This window comes from Podarcis pityusensis, assembly GCF_964106645.2.
Source record: "Podarcis pityusensis genome assembly, chromosome: 2".
NCBI lineage: Eukaryota > Metazoa > Chordata > Lepidosauria > Squamata > Lacertidae > Podarcis > Podarcis pityusensis.
In genome coordinates this window covers 122,565,590-122,586,885 of record NC_138029.1, presented here as the reverse complement: position 1 = coordinate 122,586,885, position 21,296 = coordinate 122,565,590, and the positions used below count along the sequence as shown (strand labels likewise).

The window sequence follows — 21,296 nt, the reverse complement described above, 5'->3', positions numbered from 1 at the left end:
GATGCCAATGAATCTATAGCTATGAGGCAGATTGGTGTAGTGATCAGGGAGTTGGACAGGAGCCTAGGACACAAGGGTTTAAATTCCCGCTTAATGTCCAAACTTCTAGTATTATTACTGGGAGGGAGGAAAATTTTTGCTATCCATATTATCCACACCATGCAGGACTTTATACACCTCTATTAAGTCCTGCCTTGCTGGTCTTGGTCCATCACAGCTATTCTATAGTTTCTTGGACTTTACTGAAGTTAACGTTTCCTCAAGTTTAGCAGGGCCCAGATTGACAGCCCCATCTTTGAGTTCTCACAAACATGTTTTGCTTTGGCTCTGCAGATGCCCATTGAGTCACACACCAATTCCAGGGATTTGCAGAGCAGGTGGACATTCTTAACTTGATAATTATAAAAATCATGATAATTTACATACTCCAGGGATTTCGCCAGTGGTGGCCTTGGAGTCCACAAATAATCTCAGAATCAGAGGCAGAATGATATACCCTTTTGTCACAAGCCTGAAAGAAGAACTGGGTCATAAATATCAGAAGCCAGGCCTGAGAGATCTGGGGCTGGCAGGGCTTGTTTCTGTGGGAGGCTTCCTTTTTCTACCTCTTCTTCTGAAGCTACTGTAGGAGTCCAGTTGTGCTTCTAATGTAACTGCTGTCACAAGAGTGTATGACTCTTGCAGGCATAGCCAGGATGATATTAGTGTTGCTGTTATTTGTGCTGCTTATGCCCCATGGAGCCTGTGGGATGCTGAAAGCAAAATGCCCATTGAACCTAAATGAGGAAAGTGATCCGCTGAATTATTTCAGGCCAGGAGACCACCTCATTAGTGGGGTCATATTTCCAAGAGCTTATAGAACTTACCCATTCATGTTCTCTATCCCTCCCAAAAACACTGTTATGACGTAAGTGACTTTATGTTACCCAGCCTTCATTCACATTTATGGCTGTTTGTCAGAGACACCATTTAATATCTGGCCATCCCTGATAAAAACCTTCTCTCTCCTTTGCCCCTCTGTTGACTTTGGAAGAAGATTTGGGGATTGAGAATCAGCAACAAAGTACCTAGTGACCCCTTGGCATCCTGCTTACAGAGAGGCTAATTCTGAACCGTTTCACTATTTTGGAGTTTCATTAATACAAAGGCAGCAGCTAAAGCACAGTTGATCATCTCATGTCTCATTTTGTATTTTTATGCAAAAACTGTGTTTCTTCCTAGTCAAGTATAAAATGCTTTTGACAGCTTCCCCTATTCCTGTATTCCAAAGAGAACTTTCTAACTTAAAAGTCCCAGGTGGTCTTGGGTGTATTTGGATTACATTGTATCTTAAGTAAGTATTAAATGCACTGTGCAATCTTGCATTTGTGGATCAAAGAAAGTGTAAAAATCAGAATGTAAGGATACCACCTCCTTTCCTTTAAACTCTATGGAACGTTCAAATCAGTATAGGAATCTTACTAGGTAGTTCCACCACCCTCAGAAGTTAAGGTGGGTAGCCCAAGAGAGCGCATTTCTCTCTTTCATATCTTCTCATCCTCTAAAGAGTTCCTAACAAGTCTCTGCACTTAAGAAACTTTACGTGATCATTTCAGTCTAATTCACCCCAGTTCAAGCTCCACTAAATGCTACTCCTTTCTTTCTTGGTGGATCTGGGTAAGATTCTGCTCCTTCCTAGCTGCAGAGTTTGGCCCGTTAGATATAAAAGCAGCAGGCTCTTCTGATATTCTTATAGAGCAAGGAGTGTTGCAAGTTGTTTTCATTTAATGGGGAATAGGATGCTAAAATGATTTTTCGTGTATTCATTTATTTGCAGTTGGTCAGCATGGGACACCACACCAGTCCTCTCCATCTTGTTTGCAACCCAGGAGATCACCCAGTATCTTAAGCATTTAGCCAATGTCACCCTGGGCTATAGCATCTATGAGGCCGCTTATGATGTCAGGACAACTGCCGATGCCATGCTAGACAGTATTCCAAACTACAGCTGTGGAAGAAAGAATAACGTGTTGGCTGTTTTTGAAGCAACTTCTTCTGAAATCCCCAGCCAGATTTCAAGCATGTTAGGCATCTACAAAATGCCGCAGGTAGGAATTGGAAGAGAAGAAATCAATTATGTTTCATTCCTCTTTGCTGTCTCTCCAGCAGTGGTGAGGAACCCCTTCATGCCCCAGAAGTTTCTAAACTACAAAGACAACCATTATTTGTAACCATGTTTGTGCAGACTGATGGGAGATGTGCTTCAGCAATATCCTAAGCACCTATTTTTCCAGGGAACACAAAAGAAAAGCACCCAAAAAGAGAGACTAAAGGGGGCGGGGAATCACATTTTAAGAATGTGGAAAGCGATTTAGAAAACCCTCCGCCTCTTTCTGTCTCCCTCCCCAGACTGTCATAGGAAGATGTATTAAAAAGTAGCCCCTGGCTGCTAAGGAGTTCTTGTTTCTCAGGCAGACCTGTGGCTATTTGGCAGCTAACTGAACATAGAGCTTTAAGTGCTTGCACTCCTTCAGACTGTGCAGCTGCTTAGCTTCTGCCTCTCATTCTGTGTAGTGGCACATTGCGACTGTAGGAAGAGGTTGGAGTGCCAAGACCCCTGAGGGCTCCAGATACTCTGTCTCAATGTCCATTGGAGCCACTTCCTTCTCTGTAAGCTCCAGGTCCTCTTCTGAACAGGATTAATCCATCAGAGGCATGGCAGACATCCTGTAAGCATCTGGTTAGCATCTGGTTATTTGAGCCTTTGGCCTGATCATGTGATGGGACCCTTCTTGTGTATTTCTGAAAACATGACACCAATCCTATTTTTACTAGATCAGTTTTGGCTCTGCTGCTCAGGATCTGAATGACAAAACTCAGTTCCCTTTTATCTATCGGATAGTCCCCAAAGAAGAAACCCAGCACATGGGGATTGTCAAGTTGTTGTTGCATTTCGGGTGGACGTGGATCGGTCTCTTTGTTCCAGACAATGACAATGGAGAAAGGTTCCTGAGTGCTTTCACACCTCCGCTGATCCACAGTGGGATTTGTGTTGCTTTCTTGGAAAAATTTCGGATTTTGACCCTGCGACAAATGTCATCCTTACATTGTAAAGCTTCAGACTTGAGAAAAATCAAGGTGTTTGTTTATTATGGGGACTCTCAACATGGAATTTATCCAATCATGATTTTACAAAGCATTCCTCAAGTGAGGGAATCTCAGGGTATAATCTGGATCACAACAGATCTTATGGACATTGACGATATGTTGTTTCGTAACATGCATTCTTTCCCACCTGCCCAAGGTTCTTTGTCCTTTGTAATGAATACCAAAAAAAGGAGAGAACATGGCTGCTATACTCGACTATCATTTGCAACTGAATCTGCATCTGTACAGTTTTGGGAGAAAGCATTCAATTGTTCATGTTCAAAGGATGTGCTGCCCATGGTGGGTTGGACAAGATGCACAGAAAAGGAACTACAGGAAACTTTGTCCCAGGAGGAGATGGAGGCAATCTGGTCTCAAGATCGTTACAGCATTTACTACAGTGTCCAACTTGTGGCCCAGGCCTTAAATGTCGCCTATTCATCCAGATCCAAATGGATGCTAATGGCGAGTGGAGGAGACAGATTTGAACTTCAAAGGCTGCAGCCATGGCAGGTCTGTCCTCTCCCCTTTTTTGCAAACACATTGTCCTTCTCTGGAATCCATTTCAGATTGTATATTCTTTGAAGTTTATCTCATTGTAATTATTAAATACAGTACGTATAGGTTTCCTATGCCTTATCTTTGGTAGGACATGTTAATAAGTTTTTTTATATTGTTCATCTATTTTTGAGGTTCTAAGATACTTTGAAAATTGATTAAAATCATTTTTTTTAATAATTAATTTGGGAAAGTTAGGGGGGACTTTCAAAGCACAATGAAAAATTGTTAAGGAGCATTCTCTTACATAAAGATGAATTAATTACTATATTTCTTGCATAATAATTGTATATTGCTTGACTCCTGAAAAAACACCTCAAAGCACTTTACAAAAAAGTTAAAATAAAAAAATTATCACTAAAGAAAACCCTTATTTAAAACATAGAAAGTTGAAATGACAATAGGACAGCTTAAAGCCAATTAAAAGCCATGTTAGCTTTCTACAGTTGCCAAGTGCTTGCTAGGATGTGTCCTCTATATGTGTTTATTTGAGTCATACGTCCTGTGAATTTATAACCTGATAAAGGACCTCTTGTAATGACCAAAAGGTCATCATTTAGCTGACCCAAGGCCTCTGCCTCAATGTCCTTGATTTAGGACAATTCTCATGAAATTGGTAAGATGTCTGGAACCTTCCTCAAAGAAGAAAAACAAGACTACATCCCACAAAATATCCAACTTCAGGAAAGGATTTTCTCAATCATATACCCGGGAAACATCCTGCAACAACCCTGATATCATGTTTTCTAAATGCTGGCATTTTCTCTGCCATTCTAGCTTCACACTTTCTTGAAAGAAATTTGGATTTCCAATTCATCCATAGGAGGGATGTATTCTGATCAGAATGGGGAGCTGACTGCCAACTTTGATATCATGAACTGGGTCGTATTTCCCAATAGATCTCACAGTAGAAAGAAAGTTGGGAGCATCGAGGGACAGGCATCTTCCTACATAAAATTCTCCATTAAAACAGAAGCCATTGTTTGGCCTGGGAGCTTCAGCAAGGTCATTGCATTCATTCATTCAGTCATTCTTTCTTTCTTTCTTTCATTGCATATATATCACTGGAGAACAATTTTTTTTTCATTTTCTGTTGCATGAGATTTTTCAACTGTTCATATATGTTCTTTCAATGCTGATTTCAAATCTGAAATCGATTTTCATGTACATGCTGTAGTTATCTTTCAATTTCCAACTTTTGCTGATACGTCATATTTACACTGGGGATAAGTGGACCGTGACACTTTGATCTACCCTAACCACATGGTAATTATTGTTATGCAAACTTAATTTTTCTTTATTTTTATAGTTTTGTAATCTAAATATTTGTATTTTTCAGATTGGACCATGGCTTCTTCAAGTAGACAAAAATGTGTAAACAAGCCTGGTGCCTTTTGTTATGTATGTGGCTGCTACACACTTCCTCATCAAAGACACAAAAACACAAGCAGTGTTTGTGAGGCGTGCCCATAAAAGCTATTTTAACATTCCCCTGGGCAACCAACACAAGAAATGGGCTCCGCATATTGTTTGTCACAATTGTGAGGAAATGCTTAGAGACTGGACAAAAGCAAAACGGAAGAGTATGCCTTTTTGGGTTCCCATGGTTTGGCGAGAACCCAAGGATCACACAAGTTTGGATTTGATATCCCACTTTATCACTCCCCTTAAGGAGTCTCAAAGCGGCTAACATTCTCCTTTCCCTTCCTCCCCCACAACAAACACTCTGTGAGGTGAGTGGGGCTGAGAGACTTCAGAGAGAAGTGTGACTGGCCCAAGGTCACCCAGCAGCTGCACGTGGAGGAGCGGAGACGCGAACCCGGTTCACCAGATTACGAGTCTACCGCTCTTAACCACTACACCACACCACACTACACCATAGTGAGTGCTATTTTTGTTCCCCAGTGGTATCTATAAGCTGTTTTTATTCAGATACTTGGTAAAGCCTTTCTGTTGTCCAAGCAAGAAGTTGACCATTTTGAGATCCACACAGATGATCCAGTTATGCTCCTCACCATGTTCATTTCCATCATCTTCAGAAGAGACAAAACTGGAATTGGGAGTTCCTCAGAGTGCAGGATTGGTCTAATTGCTGAAGGAATACTGGGATAGGTGACAGAATGTCAGTTTTTCTTGCCGATACCCTTCGTATTGACCAGACAAAATTAGCATGACAAAAGGCATCAGGCTTGTTTACACATTTTTGTCTACTTGAACTATTTGAACGATATATGGTTTTCTGCCTCTTCATTTAATCCTCACAACAACCCTGTGAAGTAGGATGGACTGAGAGGAAGTGACTGGCCCAAGGTCACCTAGAAAGCGTCATGGCTTCATAGGAATTTAACCCTTAGTCTCCCAGATTCTTGTCCAACCTTCTGACCACTATGGCACAACTGGCTCTGGTTCCTTTGCTGTGACATCTGTTACGTTCTGATGATATGCTGATAGGAGCCATTTTCAGGTTAACCCTAAGTGGGCCTTGTGCAGAGAGAGACCCACTCCTGGTTGTGTACACCGCTGCTGTTTTCCCTCTCTGTTTTCCCCTCTCTTTTTTTCATAGCAATTCAGATGGAGAGGGGCAAAGAGAGGAGAGGCTGCTCTTAAGCTTGCATTTTCATCTATCCCTCTGAGTGGATGAACAAGGACATCAATGGGCCAAAAGCTGGCAGTGTGGGCCTAACTGCCATGTGGCTTTTATCAGCTGCTCAATAACGGCAACTGCTTATAAAAGCACCATAGTGCTTTTATACACACCATAGTATAGGGCTGCCATACCTCCGTGTTATCTCAGACACATCCAAGAATTGGGCTGCAGAAATGGCACCCAGGCAGCCTTTTGCTGAAACAGAAAAGTGTACTGGAGAAATCAAATGTATGACAAGTAGGGCAATTAAAATAACAATAATTCAAAGAAAAGCGCAAAAAAATTGAGAGCGGGGGAAAATTAAAGCTGAATACAGTGGAACCTCTACTCACGACCACAGTCCCTTCCAGAGGCCCATCCTTATAGTGGAATGATTAGCTGGTAGAAGCGCCGTTGTGTGCAGGTGCATTTGGCGACAGCCCACTTCTGTGCATGTGCAGATGGCGGCAGCCGCTTCTGCGTGTGTGCGAGTCGCAGCAAACCCAGTGTTTAATTCTGGGTTTTCCGCGGTAGCAACTTGGAACGGGCCTAAGTAGAGCAGGACGTAAGTAGAGGTTCTACTGTAACTTTGTCCTGAATATGGCAACCCTATCATAGTAACAAATAAAAAAAACAATAAACATCAAATACAGTTTGAAATGCCAAAGTTTGTTTGATCTTTTGTGGTCAACAATTAAAAATGAAACTTTAGACAAGTTCTCCACAGTCCAACAAAATTTGGAAGGGTCTCATTCCCATTTTAAGGTTTCTAATCTGGCCTCAGTATTCTAAAAATGATATTTATTTGAGCATTGTTATATTTCAGGGCCTTCAGATGATGTCTGTAATTCATGCTGATATCCTTTTATGCTCTTTCTCCTTGTTTTTAGGTTGTGCCTCATTCAAGATGCACTGAAAGCTGTCGCCCTGGATATGCCAGAGTTGCTAAAGAAGGAGAGCCCGTTTGCTGCTATGATTGTGCTCCTTGTGCGGAAGGGACCATCTCCATTCAGGAAGGTGGGTGACTCCAGAAGAAAGGGAGAGGCTTGCTTGATCAGGCCAAAGGCCCAGGTAGTCCAAAACCCTGTTCTCACTATGTTGAACCAGATGCTTATGAAAAGCCCACAAGCAGGGCCTGAGCACAACAGCCGTCAAAGGAAGGGGACAAATATTGAAGCCTACAGAAGTTGGGCACCACCCCTCTCTCTGCCGAGCAGAAGCAAAATTCCAGGGGGGTTCTAGGGGTCACCCAGAGTTTGTGCTCCTTTAGAGAATTGAAGACACGGGAAAACTGTTGTAGCTTTAAGAAATATGATTTATTCACATATTTACACCTTCAGTCTGTATGGAGGGAGTCCAGATCTTAGCACATGATCAAGAGGGACTTGTTCCCCATAGCAATGCAAAACTCGAGTGCAAGAAATCTCTCCTAACCATTTTTCAGCCACCCTAGCCAAGACGGGTCCCTCCTTGTTCTCTGCCTTATTTTTCCGAGCCTACCTTGCTAAAGACTGTATTTTCCTGATACCTCAAATGCACACCCCATCACCAGGGCAACCTCCATCTGCCCAGGCCCAAGAATTCCTCTCAGGTGGGCCATCAACAGCTTTTTGTCGTGTTAGGGCCTCTGCCCCATGTAACGTCCTGGCTTGGAAAGAAACCTAGCCTGTATTTTTCCACTGACTTACAACCTTCAATACTCCAGACCAGGTGTCCTCAAACTAAGGCCCGTGGGCTGTATCTGGTCCACCAGGGTCCTGGACCTGGCCCGCCTGGAGTCGGAAGGGGATTGCGGAGGAAGAGGCACCCCACGCACCCCAGACCCCATGCGCCCCGTCTCCCTCTCACGGCCTCCTCACCCGCCTGCGAGTGAGCGCACTGCCTGGGCAAGCCGGGCCTCTCCCCACCTACCTCCCCGCCACAGAGGCCGGCAGGGCATAGGATGGGGCCAGCATGAGGGCCTTTCTGGCACTGCAGCACACCGCATCCTTGCTACCGCATCACAGGGCTCCTGCCTCGCCTCCCCAGAGCCCAGTACCGGCTCCAATCCCCCGATCTGGTGCGTCTGTAATGCCGTGACGTGGAATTCATGATGTGCCAGAGGAGCTGCCCCACAGTAAGTCGGGAGTCATGGGGACGGGCGACATGCATGCAGGCTGCACCGTGGAGATTGGTAGGGAGACGCATGGGCAGGCTGAAGTGTGGGGATTTGGGGCTGGAGGACAGGCATACAGGCTGGGGTGGGTGGGTGATGGTTAGGGAGACACTCGGGCAAGTTGGGTTGTGAGGATGGCGCTTAAGGAGACATGGGTCTGGCTGGGTTGTGGGGATCTGGGTTAGGGAAGCACATGCATAACCTGGGTCATGGGGGAGGGGGTTAGGGATGGGATAGGTAAGCTGGGTTGTGGGGATGGGTGTGTGCAGGCGGACAAGGGTGTAGGCTGGGTTGTGGGGATGGGGGCATGGAAGGCCTGCATGTAGACTGGGCCACGGGGGTGAGGGAGATCCATGTGTAGGCTGGGTTGTAGGGACGAGCATTAGCAATATGGACCATCTCATTAGTCAAAAGGAGGCCCATACTTCCCATTGAAATATTTATAAGTTTATGTTGATTAAAATCATTCTTCATTTTAAATATTGTATTGTTTTTCCTCTTTTTGTGCAAATAAAATATCTGCAGTGTGCATAGGAATTCATTCATGTTTTTTTTCAAATTATAGTCAGGCCCCCGACAGTGTCTGAGGGACAGTGAACCAGCCCCCTGTTTAAAAAGTTTGGGGACCCCTGCTCCAGACAATTAAAATCCTATCATCTATTAATTTATTATTGATGTTTCCCAATGTATCGGAAAACAGACAGTTATGGATATAAGAATTTTCTGAGTTATGCTGAAGTCATTCTCATTCTCCTTAGATGCAAAGCATTGCACCAAATGCCCAGAAGATCAGCATGCAAATCAAGCGCGAGACAAATGTGTCCCCAAGACTATAACATTTCTCACTTATGAAGAATCCTTGGGGATTGTGCTGGTTTCCTTTGCCATCTTCTTGTCCTTAACCGCTGGTGTTGTCCTAGGAATCTTCGTTAAATACAAGGAAACTCCCATAGTCAAAGCTAACAATCGGGACTTATCCTATATACTCCTTATCTCCCTCCTGCTTTCCTTTTGGTCCTCCTTCCTGTTCATCGGCCGGCCAAGGAAAGTGACCTGCCTTCTCCGACAAACAGCATTCAGCATCATATTTTCATTTGCGGTTTCCTCTGTGTTGGCAAAAACCATCACTGTGGTGCTGGCTTTCCTGGCTACAAAGCCAGGGAACAAGATGAGGAGATGGCTAGGGCAGAGTCTGGCCAACTCCATTGTCCTTTCCTGTTGTGGTATGCAAGCTGTCATCTGCACCATCTGGCTGGGAATCTCCCCACCCTTCCCAGACTCTGACATGCACTCCCAAGCTGCAGAGATCATCCTTCTATGCAATGAAGGATCTGTTGCCATGTTCTACACTGTCCTTGGCTACATGGGCTTTCTGGCTGCAATCTGCTTCACGGTGGCTTTCCTAGCCAGGAACCTTCCAGGGTCCTTCAATGAAGCCAGGCTGATCACCTTCAGCATGCTGGTCTTCTGCAGTGTTTGGGTGTCTTTTGTGCCCACCTACCTGAGCACAAAAGGGAAGTTCATGGTTGCTGTGCAGGTCTTCTCTATGTTGGCCTCCAGTGCTGGGCTTCTGGGTTGCATCTTCCTTCCCAAGTGCTACATTATCATCCTCAGGCCTGATCTGAACACAAAAGCACATCTAACTACAAAATGCAAAGATGGTAGTATCTGATTCTTTGAAGATTCTTAGCGTCACATAAAATACAGTATTGCTAAAGTGGACCTGACCCTGGTGTCAGGATGCTGTCATTGGCTCTTGGCTCTCCTACTTTTAAGGCCCGCTGGGAGGCGGGGGGTCTGTGATGCTTTCTATTGATACCGTGTCAGCAAGCCGCTGCTCCATTTCTTTCTCCTCCTCCTCTCCCATTATTTCCCAACTTTACCCCTCATCTGCCTCTGAGCTATGTCTTCCTCCATCTGTGATGAAGTCCATGGCTATGGTTTCCCATGGTCCTTATGGGGTGGGCAGCAGTTGTAGTAAGCCTGCTGGTGCCTCCCTTGGTCTCTTTGCCCACTGACACATCTCACAGGCTCTCATGTATTCCTTGTCCTCCTCCCTCATCCTTGGCCACCAGAACTGCTGCGTCTCATGCTTTAACGTCTTGTGCTGCCCGAAGTAGCCCAGTTTAAGGTTGTCATGGCATTGACCCAGCACCTTGGCTCAGAGGTCTCCCACTGGGATGTAGAGAACTTCTCTCTACAATAGGCCACCCTCCTCTACAAAGCCCTTTGCTTCATTGCTGCTTTCCTGCAGTGCTGTTAACCTGCCTTTGGCAAAGGCATCCTCTCTTGTTTGCTGCTGGAAGTTTGTGACTTCCATGACTGATCCAGCACCTAGTTGTAGCTGTGCTGGTTTCAAGATATGTCTATACACTGAGACTGTCTCATCGTTCTGATATTCAGGCTTCCTGGAGAGAGCATCCACTGCTTGATTCTGACTATCCGACACATACTGGACCCTGAAGTCAAACCGAGCAATGAACTGTGTGCAGTGGATCTGCTGCTGATTTAGACGACACTCCAGATTGTGATGGTCGGTGCACACCTCCACCTTGTGCAGTGCCCCTTCTGGGAAGTGTCTCCACACTTCAAAGGCTTCACTGACTGCTAAAAGCTCGTTTTCCCAAATAGTGTCATTCTGTTCGGAAGGAATCAATTTTTGAGAGTGGAAGGCGCACAAGCGTAGGTTTTGTGATGCTCAAATGCCTGTTGTGCCTCAGCTGTCAACTGGAACGGCTTCTTGCCCCTCTTGCAATCCATGAGGGGGGTTGTGAGTTTCAAATAGGCTGGCATGAACTTGCGGTAATAGTTGATGAACCCTAAAAACCTCTGAAGGTTTTTCATTATCTTGAGCTCCTCCCACGAAACTACACTCTGCACCTTAGCAGGATCCATAAGCACCCCCTCAAGTGTGAAGTGGTACCCCAAGAAATCCTTGCAAATTCTTCATTTTGATGATTTATTGTGCTGGTTAATTGTTCTACGTGTCATCTTCACAATAAATTTTGTTGTAAAAGCCATTGAAATTGTTCTTCTAGGTTATCAGTATTAGCTGGCTGCCCTATAGCTCCTGTTACGCCATCTGTCATGATTTATGACCTAACAGCCAATGAAAGTTAACTCGGGACAATCTGTCAGGATGCTGTCAGCAGCTTCTGGCTGGTTGCCCAGGAAAGCATAAAGACAAGGAAAGATTTCTTACCGTCCTTTCTTATTTCAGTTATTACAGAGAGAGGCTATAGAACTCAGCCTCTTGGATAATAGTGTTGTCCCGAGTGAATCTCCACCCTCGTCTCTCCCATATCCTCATTTGTCACTTCTATGGGTGCTGCTACGTGCCCTCTGTCTTTGAGCTCTTTGCTCTCCTACTTTCAAGGCTTGCCAGGTTTTAGGAGATGGAGGGTCCTGGATGCTTTCTAATGACTTCAACCAGCTGCCATTCCACCTTTTCATCATCTGCCACGAATACCCACAGCATTAAGCCTGGGTCTGACTCTTAACTGTCTCCCACTTTTCTGGTGTTTGAAGCTCATTCTGTCTGTGACATCATACCCTGATGTCACAATGATACATCTGCATTCATCCATGGTAACGTCACTGGCCAATAAACTCCTGCAACTAGGTCACCAGCAGCCTAGCTCTCCAGCAAGCTTAATGTTTTCGTTCATAGCCTGAGCATGAAGAAGAATGACTAAATGGGCACAAGATGTTGGACATAATATTATGTTTGCTGACTGGGAACAGTTATGGACCACAGGTATGAAGTTTACGGCATGTAATGCCCTAAGAGAGAATATTATGAAAATGATATACAGGTGGTACATAACCCCAGTCAAGCTTGCAAAAATCTACCATTTGCCCGATAATAAATGTTGGAAATGTAAAAAACTGAAGGTACATTTTTTCACCTTTGGTGGACGTGCCCAAGGATTAAGGTTTTCTGGGAGATGATTTATAATGAATTAAAAAAGGTATTTAAATATACCTTCTTGAAGAAACCAGAGGCCTTTCTCCTGGGCATAGTCGACCAATCGGTGTTAAAGAAGGACAGAACTTTCTTTATGTATGCTACAACAGCAGCAAGAATACTTACTGCAAAGCATTGGAAGACACAAGATCTACCCACACTGGAGGAATGGCAGATGAAAATGATGGACTATATGGAATTGGCGGAAATGACTGGCAGAATCCGAGACCAGGGAGAAGAGTCGGTGGAAGAAGATTGGAAAAAGTTTAAAGACTACTTACAGAGATATTGTAAAATTAATGACTGTTAGAATGATGACGGATTGAAGTTAAGCGGTTTCTAGCAGTAATGGTTAAAAGAATGGAAAAATTGGTTTTTAATAGGTAAAAATTTAATGTTATAATATATTAAGATTAAAGATCAGGATTAAAAAGGAGGGAAAGAAATTGCTGGACTAACAAACTGAATTGGAATACAAAAGAGGGAGGTATGAGGAGGTCCGGGAAACAAGTAAATGTAAAAGAAGTGATGAAAAGACGGAATTGTATTTAACTGTTTTTTCTTTTTGTATTTGGTATTGTGTATTTTTTCTTTTTATTCTGAAATTCTTCTTTTTTATTAATCTGATTCTTTTTTTTGGTGAAACTTTAATAAATATCATTAAAAAAAAAAAGAATATGGAGATCATCAAGGGGGTTGGGCTGAGTGTTCACCAGTGTGCGGATGATACACAGCTCTACCTCTCTTTTAAATCAGAACCAGTGAAGGGGGTGAATGTCCTGTGTGAGTGTCTGGAGATGGTTGGAGGATGTATGCTGGCCAACAGATTGAGCTCCATCTGGTAGGCCATCTGAGACCCTACATACCCACAGACTGTCTTGCCAGAGTAGTGCATGCTCTAGTTATCTCCCACTTGGACTACTGCATTCAGGTAGGTAGCCATGTTGGTCTGAAGCAGTTGAAATAAATAAAAATATTTTTTTTTTAAATGTCCAGTAGCACCTTAGAGACCAACTAAGTTTGTTCTGGGTATAAGCTTTCGTGTGTTAAGATGTGGGTGAACATATCAGACGACACAGCGATTCTTCAAACAGCTCTTGTTGTGGGTGGGGTATAAATATTAAAATAGTTGTTGCTGTTTTGATTATAAAATATGCTTTTAGTTTTTAAAAAATCAATGAAAACACAATTGTGCTGTTTCATTTATTTTATACCTCTAGTGGGTCTATAATCTGATTCGTTCTTAATGTGCTCCAGAAGCAGAAATACCATTGGGAAAGCTTCCCCTAGCATGCAAAAACAGTGGGAGGATGGCCCACTAAACTGAATGGGAATTCTGAGTAGAGATGCTAGGATTGTACTGTTGGCATTATGGGGAACTTTTACACATACACAGATTGACAGGCCCATCAGTGAGTTCTTACAAAAAGCAATTTCCCCAGTGGTTCAAAGAGCAATAGAACCTCAACAGCTGAAGGCCTCATTTGCAAGCAGTGAGAGTCACTTCAGAAGGTTCCACATCTTCAAGAATCTGCCCCAAACTCCACTAACATCTGCAGTAAAACACACTGTTTTTGAATGTATAATGGATGGTTACATACTGGACCCCCATAGATAACTGATGTTAATAGCCTTCCTCAGCCCAACTATGTATGATTGAAATTCTTCCAGGGAAGGAGCAATCTTCAAGGTCTATAAGAGATTTCTCTCTCCTGACTCTTCCAACATTCAGCTTCATTGGAAGCCAAATTGAATTGAATCTCTAGTCGGCTGCTAATATACAGTGGTACCTCAGGTTAAGAACTTAATTCATTCTGGAGGTCCTTTCTTAACCTGAAACTGTTCTTAACCTGAGGTACCACTCTAGCTAATGGGGCCTCCTGCTGCCGCTGCACAATTTCTGTTCTCATCCTGAAGCAAAGTTCTTAACCCAAGGTACTATTTCTGGGTTAGCGGAGTCTGTAACCTGAAGCGTCTGTAACCCGAGGTACCACTGTATTACTAAGCCAAGGCCAGATATTATTGCTACTGTATAAAGCCAATGGATCACTCAGCACTAACTTCTATTATCTCGTGTGAGTATCTCATGGCTTATCTCTGTGTTAGAGACCTCCATTGGATGCCAATGAATCTATAGTTCTGAGGCAGTGTGGTGTAGTGATCAGGGAGTTGGACAGGGGCCTAGGACACAAGGGTTTAAATTCCCACTTAAAGTCCAAACTTCTAGTATTATTACTGGGAAGGAGGGAAACTTTTTCCTATCCATATTATCCACAGCATGCTTATAAACCTCTGTCATGTTCTGCCTTGGTCCATGATAGCTATTCTATAGTTTCTTGGACTTTAATGGTCAATGTTTCCTCAAGTTTAGCAGGGCCCAGATTGACAGCCCCGTCTTTGAGTTCTCACAAACATGCTTTACTCTGGCTCTGCAGCTGCCCATTGAGTCACACACCGATTCCAGGGAGTTGCAGAGGAGGTGGACCTTCTTAACCCTATAATTATCAAAATCATGGTGATTTGTTTATCTAATCCAGGGATTTCCCCAACGATGGCCTTGGAGTCCACAAATCACATAAGCATCAGAATCAGAGGCAGAATGAGATAACTTATTGTCACAAGCCTGAATGAAGAACTGGGTCATAAATATCAGAAGCCGGACCTGAGAGATTTGAGGCAGGCTGTGCTCGTTTCTATGGGAGGTTTCCTTTTTCTACCTCTGCTTCTGAAGCTACTGTAGGAGTCCAGCTGTGCTTCTAATGTAACTGCTGTCACAAGAGTGTACGACTCTTGCAGGCATAGCCAGGATGATATTAGTGTTGCTGTTATTTGTGCTGCTTATGCCCCATGGAGCCTGTGGGATGCTGAAAGCAAAATGCCCATTGAACCTAAATGAGGAAAGTGATCCGCTGAATTATTACAGGCCAGGAGACCACCTCATTAATGGGGTCATATTTCCAGCATCTTATAGAACTTACCCATTCAACTTTTTCCGGCATCCCGAAAACACTGTTAAGACGTAAGTGACTTTATGTTAGCCAGCCTCTATTCACATTTATTGCTGTTTGCCAGAGACAGCATCTAATTTCTGCGCATCCCTAATTAAACTTTCTCTCTCCATTGCCCCCCTATTTCCTGTTAAATAAGATTTAGGGACTGAAAGTCAGCATTAAAGTACCCAGTGACCCCTTAATATCCTGCAAACAGAGAGTTTAATTTCCTGATGCCTGCTCTAGGGGCTTAGGAGCGTCTCCACCTCCATCGTTCTACCCGGACACTGAGGTCCAGCACCGAGGGCCTTCTGGCGGTTCCCTCACTGCGAGAAGCCAAGTTACAGGGAACCAGGCAGAGGGCCTTCTCGGTAGTGGCGCCCTCCCTGTGGAACGCCCTCCCACCAGATGTCAAAGAGAACAACAACTACCAGACTTTTAGAAGACATCTGAAGGCAGCCCTGTTTAGGGAAGCTTTTAATGTTTGATGTATCATAGTATTTTAATATTCTTTTGGAAGCCGCCCAGAGTGGCTGGGGAAACCCAGCCAGATGGGCGGGGTATAAATAATAAATTATTATTATTATTATTATATTATTATTATGAATCCTTTCCCTATTTTGGGCTACAGTTTCCTTAATACAAAGGCAGCATCTAAAGCACAGTTGATCACCTCATATCCTTCTTCCTGGGAAGTTCTTTCTGAACTGCTCCATATAAAGATAACACATTAATGGAAAATTTGGCTTTTTAATGTATTTTTATGCAAAAAGGGTGTTTCTTCCTGGTCAATAATTAAATGCCTTTGCAGAGCTTCCCCTATTCCCGTATTCCCAACAGAACTGTCTAACTTAAATGTCTCATGTGGTTTTGGGTGTATTTGGATTACATCATGCTAATCTTGCATTTGGGGATCGAAGAAAGTGTAAAAATCGGAATGTAAGGTGACCACCTCCTTCACTTCAGACTCACTGGAATGCTCAAATCAGTATGGGAACCTTACTAGGTAGTTCCACCAGACTCAGAAGTTAAGGTGAGTAACCCAAGATAGGGCATTTCTCTCTTTCATATCTTCTCATCCTGTAAATAGTTCTTGCCAACTTAAGGAATTCATTCTAAATTTCAATCTAATTCACCCCAGCTCAAGCTCTCCTAAATGCTACTCCTTTCTTTGTTGGTGGATCTGGGCAAGATTCTGCTCCTTCCAAGCTGCAGAGTTTCCCGTTAGATATAACTTGTATAGAGCCAGGAGCTGTTTTCATTTAATGGAGAATGGAAGGCTAAAACGATTTTTCGTTTATTCATTTATTTGCAGTTGGCCAGCAAAGGACACCTCACCAGTCCTCTCCATCTTGTTTGCAACCCAGGTGATCAACCAACATCTTAAGCATTTAGCCAATGTCACTCTGGGCTATAGCATCTATGAGGCCGCTTTTGATGTCAGGACAACTGCCGATGCCATGCTAGAAAGTATTCCAAACTACAGCTGTGAAAGACAGAATAAAGTGTTGGCTGTTTTTGAAGCAACTTCTTCTGAAATCCCCAGCCAGATTTCAAGCATGTTGGGAATCTACAAAATGCCCCAGGTAGGAATTGGAAGGGAAGAGATCAGTTATGTTTCATTCCTCTTTGCTGTCTCTCCAACAGTGGTGAGGAAACTCTTCATGCCCCCAGAAGTTTCTAAACTGCAAAGCCAACCATTCTGTCAATTAGCCATGCTTTTGCAGACTGATGGGATTTCTACTTCAGCAATATTCTAAGGGCCAATTTTTCCAAGGAACACAAAAGAAAAGCACCCAAAAAGAGAGACTAGGGGGGAAGGAATCACATTTTTAGAACGTGGAAAGCAATTTAGAAAACCCTCAGCCACTTCCTGTCTCCCTCCCCAGACTGTCAATAGGAAGATGTAGTTGACAGTAGCCCCTGGCTCCTAATGAGTTCTTGTTTCTCAGTGGCAGCTAACTGAACACAGAGGTTTAGGTGCTTGCACTCCTCCAGATTGTATAGATGCTTAGCAGTGCTATTTCTGGGGGGACGCAGGGAGACGCATACCCCTAAACATTTTGTGAAACTACCAGGAGAAGAAACTACAAATGTTTAGTTTCTTCTCTAGCATTGTAAATCCTCAGTTCCATTGAATAGCATCGTGAATCATCACTTCCGTTGCTACCCCCGATGGCGGCTTCCTTTCCCTTCCCAGTGTTTCCTGAGTATAAGATGGAAGCGAGAGTACCCCTAAACATATTTTTTTAGAAAAAAAAGCACTGCTGTTTAGCATCTGCCTCTCATTCTTTGCATTGTGACTCTAGGAAGAGTTTGGGGTACCATGAACCCTGAAGGCCCCAGATGCCCTGGTCTGTCTCAGTGTCCATTGGAGCCACTTCCTTCTCTGTAAGCTCCAGGTCCTCCACTGAGCAGGATTCCTCCATCAGAGGCATGGCATGCATCCCATAAGCCTCTGGTTAGCTACTGTGAGAAGATTGGCCCTTGGCCTGATCATGCAGTGAGGCCTTTCTTGTGTATTCCTGAAACCCTGACACCAATCCTTTTCATACTAGATCAGTTTTGGCTCAGCTGCTCATGATCTGAATGACAAAACCCAGTTCCCTTTTATCTACCGGATGATCCCCAAAGAAGAAACACAGTACATGGGGATTGTCAAGTTGCTGTTGCATTTCGGGTGGACGTGGATCGGTCTCTTTGTTCCAGACAATGACAATGGAGAAAGGTTCCTAAGAGCCTTCACCCTTCTGCTGATCCAGAGTGAGATTTGTGTTGCTTTCTTGGAAAAAATTAATCTTCTGAAACTCTCATACTTGCATTTTAATGTATCTGCCTTGAGACAAGTCAAGGTGTTTGTTTATTATGGGGACTCTGAGCACAGAATTTATCCAATCATGATGTTACAAAGAATTCATGAAGTGAGGAAAACTCAAGGGATAGTCTGGATCGCAACAGATCTTCTGGACATTGATGAGATGTTGTTTGGTGGCAAAGATTACTTCCAGCCTGCCCAAGGTTCTTTGTCCTTTGTAATGAATACCAAAAAACGGACAGAACATGGCTACTATACTCAACTTTCAGATGCAACTGCATCTGTATTTTCACAGTTTTGGAAGAAAGCATTCCATTGTTCATGTTCAAACAAAGTACTATCCGTGGAGGGTTGGACAAGATGCACAGAAAAGGAACCACTGGAAACTTTGTCCCAGAAGGAGATGGGGGCAATCTGGTCTCAAGACCGCTACAGCACTTACTACGGCGCTCAGTTTGTGGCCCAAGCCTTAAATGTTGCATATTCATCCAGATCCAAATGGATGTTAATGGCGGGTGGAGGAGACAGATTGGAACTTCAAAGACTGCAGCCATGGCAGGTCTGTCCTCTCCCCTTTTTTGTAAATACCTTCTGGAATCCGTTTCAGATTGTATATTCTTTGTAGTTTACCACATTGTTATTGTTAAATATGTTTAGGTTTCCTATGCCCTGTCTTTAGTAGGACATGTTAATAAGTTTTTTTTAATTGTTCATCTATTTTTGTGGTTCTAATATACTTTGAAAATTGATTAAAATAAAAAATTTTAATAGATAATTTGGGAAAGGTAGGGGGAATCTTTCAAAGCACAAAATAAGCTATGAAAAATTGTTAAGGAGCATTCTCTTACATAGAGTTTAATTAATTAATTAATTAGTTGATTAATTACTATATTTAGTTCATAACATTTATATACAGTATTACTTGACTCCTGAAAAAAACCTCAAACCACTTTACAAAAAAGTTAAAATGAAAAAAATTTCACTAAAGAAAACCCTTATTTAAAACACAGAAAGTTGAAATCACAATAGGATCGGTTAAAGCCAATTAAAAGCCTTGTTAGCTTTCTACAGTTGCCAAGTGCTTGCTAGGATGTGTCCTCTGTTTGTGTTTATTTGAGTCATATTTCCTGTGAATTTATAACCTGATAAAAGACCAGTTGTAATGAGGCATCTGATCAAGGCCTGTATTTTAAAATGAGCTTAAAAATATATTTGCAAATGTTTGTATGTTTCATGCCAGGCAGAAAAGCAGCTGGCTAAGTACTTTGGCAGTTGTTTATCCTCTTGAACAGGGCCCCCCTGATTTATAGCAGTACCTCAAAGTTGTAAAAGGGAATTACAGGCTGGGAGCAAAGGTCATACTGACCATACATATTACAGAATACAATCAAGCTGCAAAAACACTAATTAAGAGTTGGTAAATAGTAAGATTTATTGTTTAACAGAAAATAATACCATGTGCCTCCCATCAGACTCTAGTCATATTTTCCTAAGGTTAAAGGGCAAGAGCTAATGGGGAAAGCAGCTGGCTGGGAAAGGGAGTTGTAAATTGAAGAGGTTGCTTTTGAAGCTGTTTACTGAGTTCCTTTTTTTTACTTTGAAAAGGCCTTTTCTTCTAAAAAGCTATATATGTTAATGTATGAGATTTGTTGGCTTAAATGTAATTATGCAAAGGATTTAGAAAGTAAGAAATGTTAGATTCTTATGTTAGATTCTTATTTCATTGATGGTGTGTGAGAAGGTGAACCCAAGATCTCTGTTTAAGAAAAATTTAAAACCATGAGCCATCTGTTTTAGCCATTTGTTTTGGAGTGGAGGGGCAACAGGGCAAAAGGTGATCTGGTAATCAAGGTGCCTTGTCGAGGCAAATGTAAGATATATGACTACTTGTCTGCCATTTATGGATAGAAGGAAATATAGCTCTTTGTCTCCCATAAAAGGTAATAGGAAATGGGTGTATCTTTTATGATTGGTTCTAGCAAACAGCCAATAGGAATTTCAACCAGGCTGATTGGACAGAGGCAGCCAAAGGAGGAGCAAGGGGGCTGGGCTGAGGAAATATAAGTGCTGGCCAACAGGGCTGGAGTGGGCAGAGCTTTGGTAACCATATACCACTGTGTTTCTCATTTATTTGTCTGACAAATAAATTATTATTTTAATTTCTCTATTGTTGCATTGAATATTTCATTCCAGCTAAGCGTTAACCACAAGCAGGGTGCTACAGTAATGACCAAAAGGTCTTTAGCTGACACAAGGCCTCAGTGTCCTTGATTTAGGACCATTCTCTCAAAACTGGTAAGATGTCTGGAACCTTACTCAATTATCTAAGAAAAACAAGACTACACCCAACAAAATATCCAAAGTCATGAAAAGCTTTGCTCAATCATATACCCAGAAATATCCTGCAATTATTTTGTTTAAACATAATTTACTCTCATCTCTTATGGAGTTTGCACACAAGCCTTCTGTTTTCTCACAAAATCCGGATATCATGTTTTCTAAAGCTGGTGTTTTCTCTGCCATTCTAGCTTCACACTTTCTTGAAAGAAGTTTGGCTTTCCAATTCATCCATAGGAGGGATGTATTCTGATCAGAATGGGGAGCTGACTGCCAACTTTGATATCGTGAACTGGGTTGTATTTCCCAATAGATCTCAGAGCAGAAAGAAAGTTGGGAGCATCGAGGGACAGGCATCCTCCGGCATAAAATTCTCCATTAAACCAGAAGCCATTATGTGGCCTGGGAAATTCAGCAAGGTCATTGAATTCATTCATTTATGTGTTTATTTGTTGCACTTATATCCCAACTTTTCTCTATGGAGCTTCAATAAATCTCAAATGCAGTTTTAAAAGCCATAGTTTGTTTAATCCTTTGTGTTCAACAATATTTGTGTTCAACAATTAAAAATGAAACTTTATGTCAGAAAGAAAATGAGTTCTCCACAGTTCTACCAAATTTGGAAGAGTCTCACTCCCATTTTAAAGCTTTCTAACCTGGTCTCAGTATTCTAAAAATGATTTTTATTTGAGCACGTTTTTAGTCAGAGCCTTCATATGATG

General features: G+C 42.7%; 2 protein-coding genes across 5 annotated transcripts in view; both read left to right on the top strand.

Annotated features, from left to right (window-relative positions):
• LOC308469406 (vomeronasal type-2 receptor 26-like) overlaps nt 1-12,146 on the top strand; it is a 31,129-nt gene extending 18,983 nt beyond the window's left edge. Inside the window, exons 1-5 of one of the 4 annotated variants that reach the window (XM_080991811.1) lie at nt 1,484-2,087; nt 2,815-3,639; nt 4,462-4,689; nt 7,201-7,327; nt 9,224-12,146. In XM_080991811.1, the coding sequence (XP_080847937.1) occupies nt 1,962-2,087; nt 2,815-3,639; nt 4,462-4,689; nt 7,201-7,327; nt 9,224-10,137 (2,220 nt within the window). In that variant the 5' untranslated portion in view covers nt 1,484-1,961 and the 3' untranslated portion in view covers nt 10,138-12,146. The other 3 variants (XM_080991814.1, XR_013982104.1, XR_013982105.1) reach the window with 3 other exon arrangements.
• A 1,235-nt stretch (nt 12,147-13,381) lies between these two features.
• LOC308469693 (vomeronasal type-2 receptor 26-like) lies at nt 13,382-21,086 on the top strand (the record flags this gene model as incomplete). Its single annotated transcript, XM_080992523.1, has 4 exons — nt 13,382-15,451; nt 16,738-17,008; nt 17,981-18,796; nt 20,766-21,086. The coding sequence occupies exons 1-4, from the start codon at nt 15,240-15,242 to the stop codon at nt 21,084-21,086; spliced, it is 1,620 nt and encodes a 539-aa protein (XP_080848649.1). The 5' UTR covers nt 13,382-15,239.
• Between the last annotated feature and the right edge of the window lie 210 nt (nt 21,087-21,296).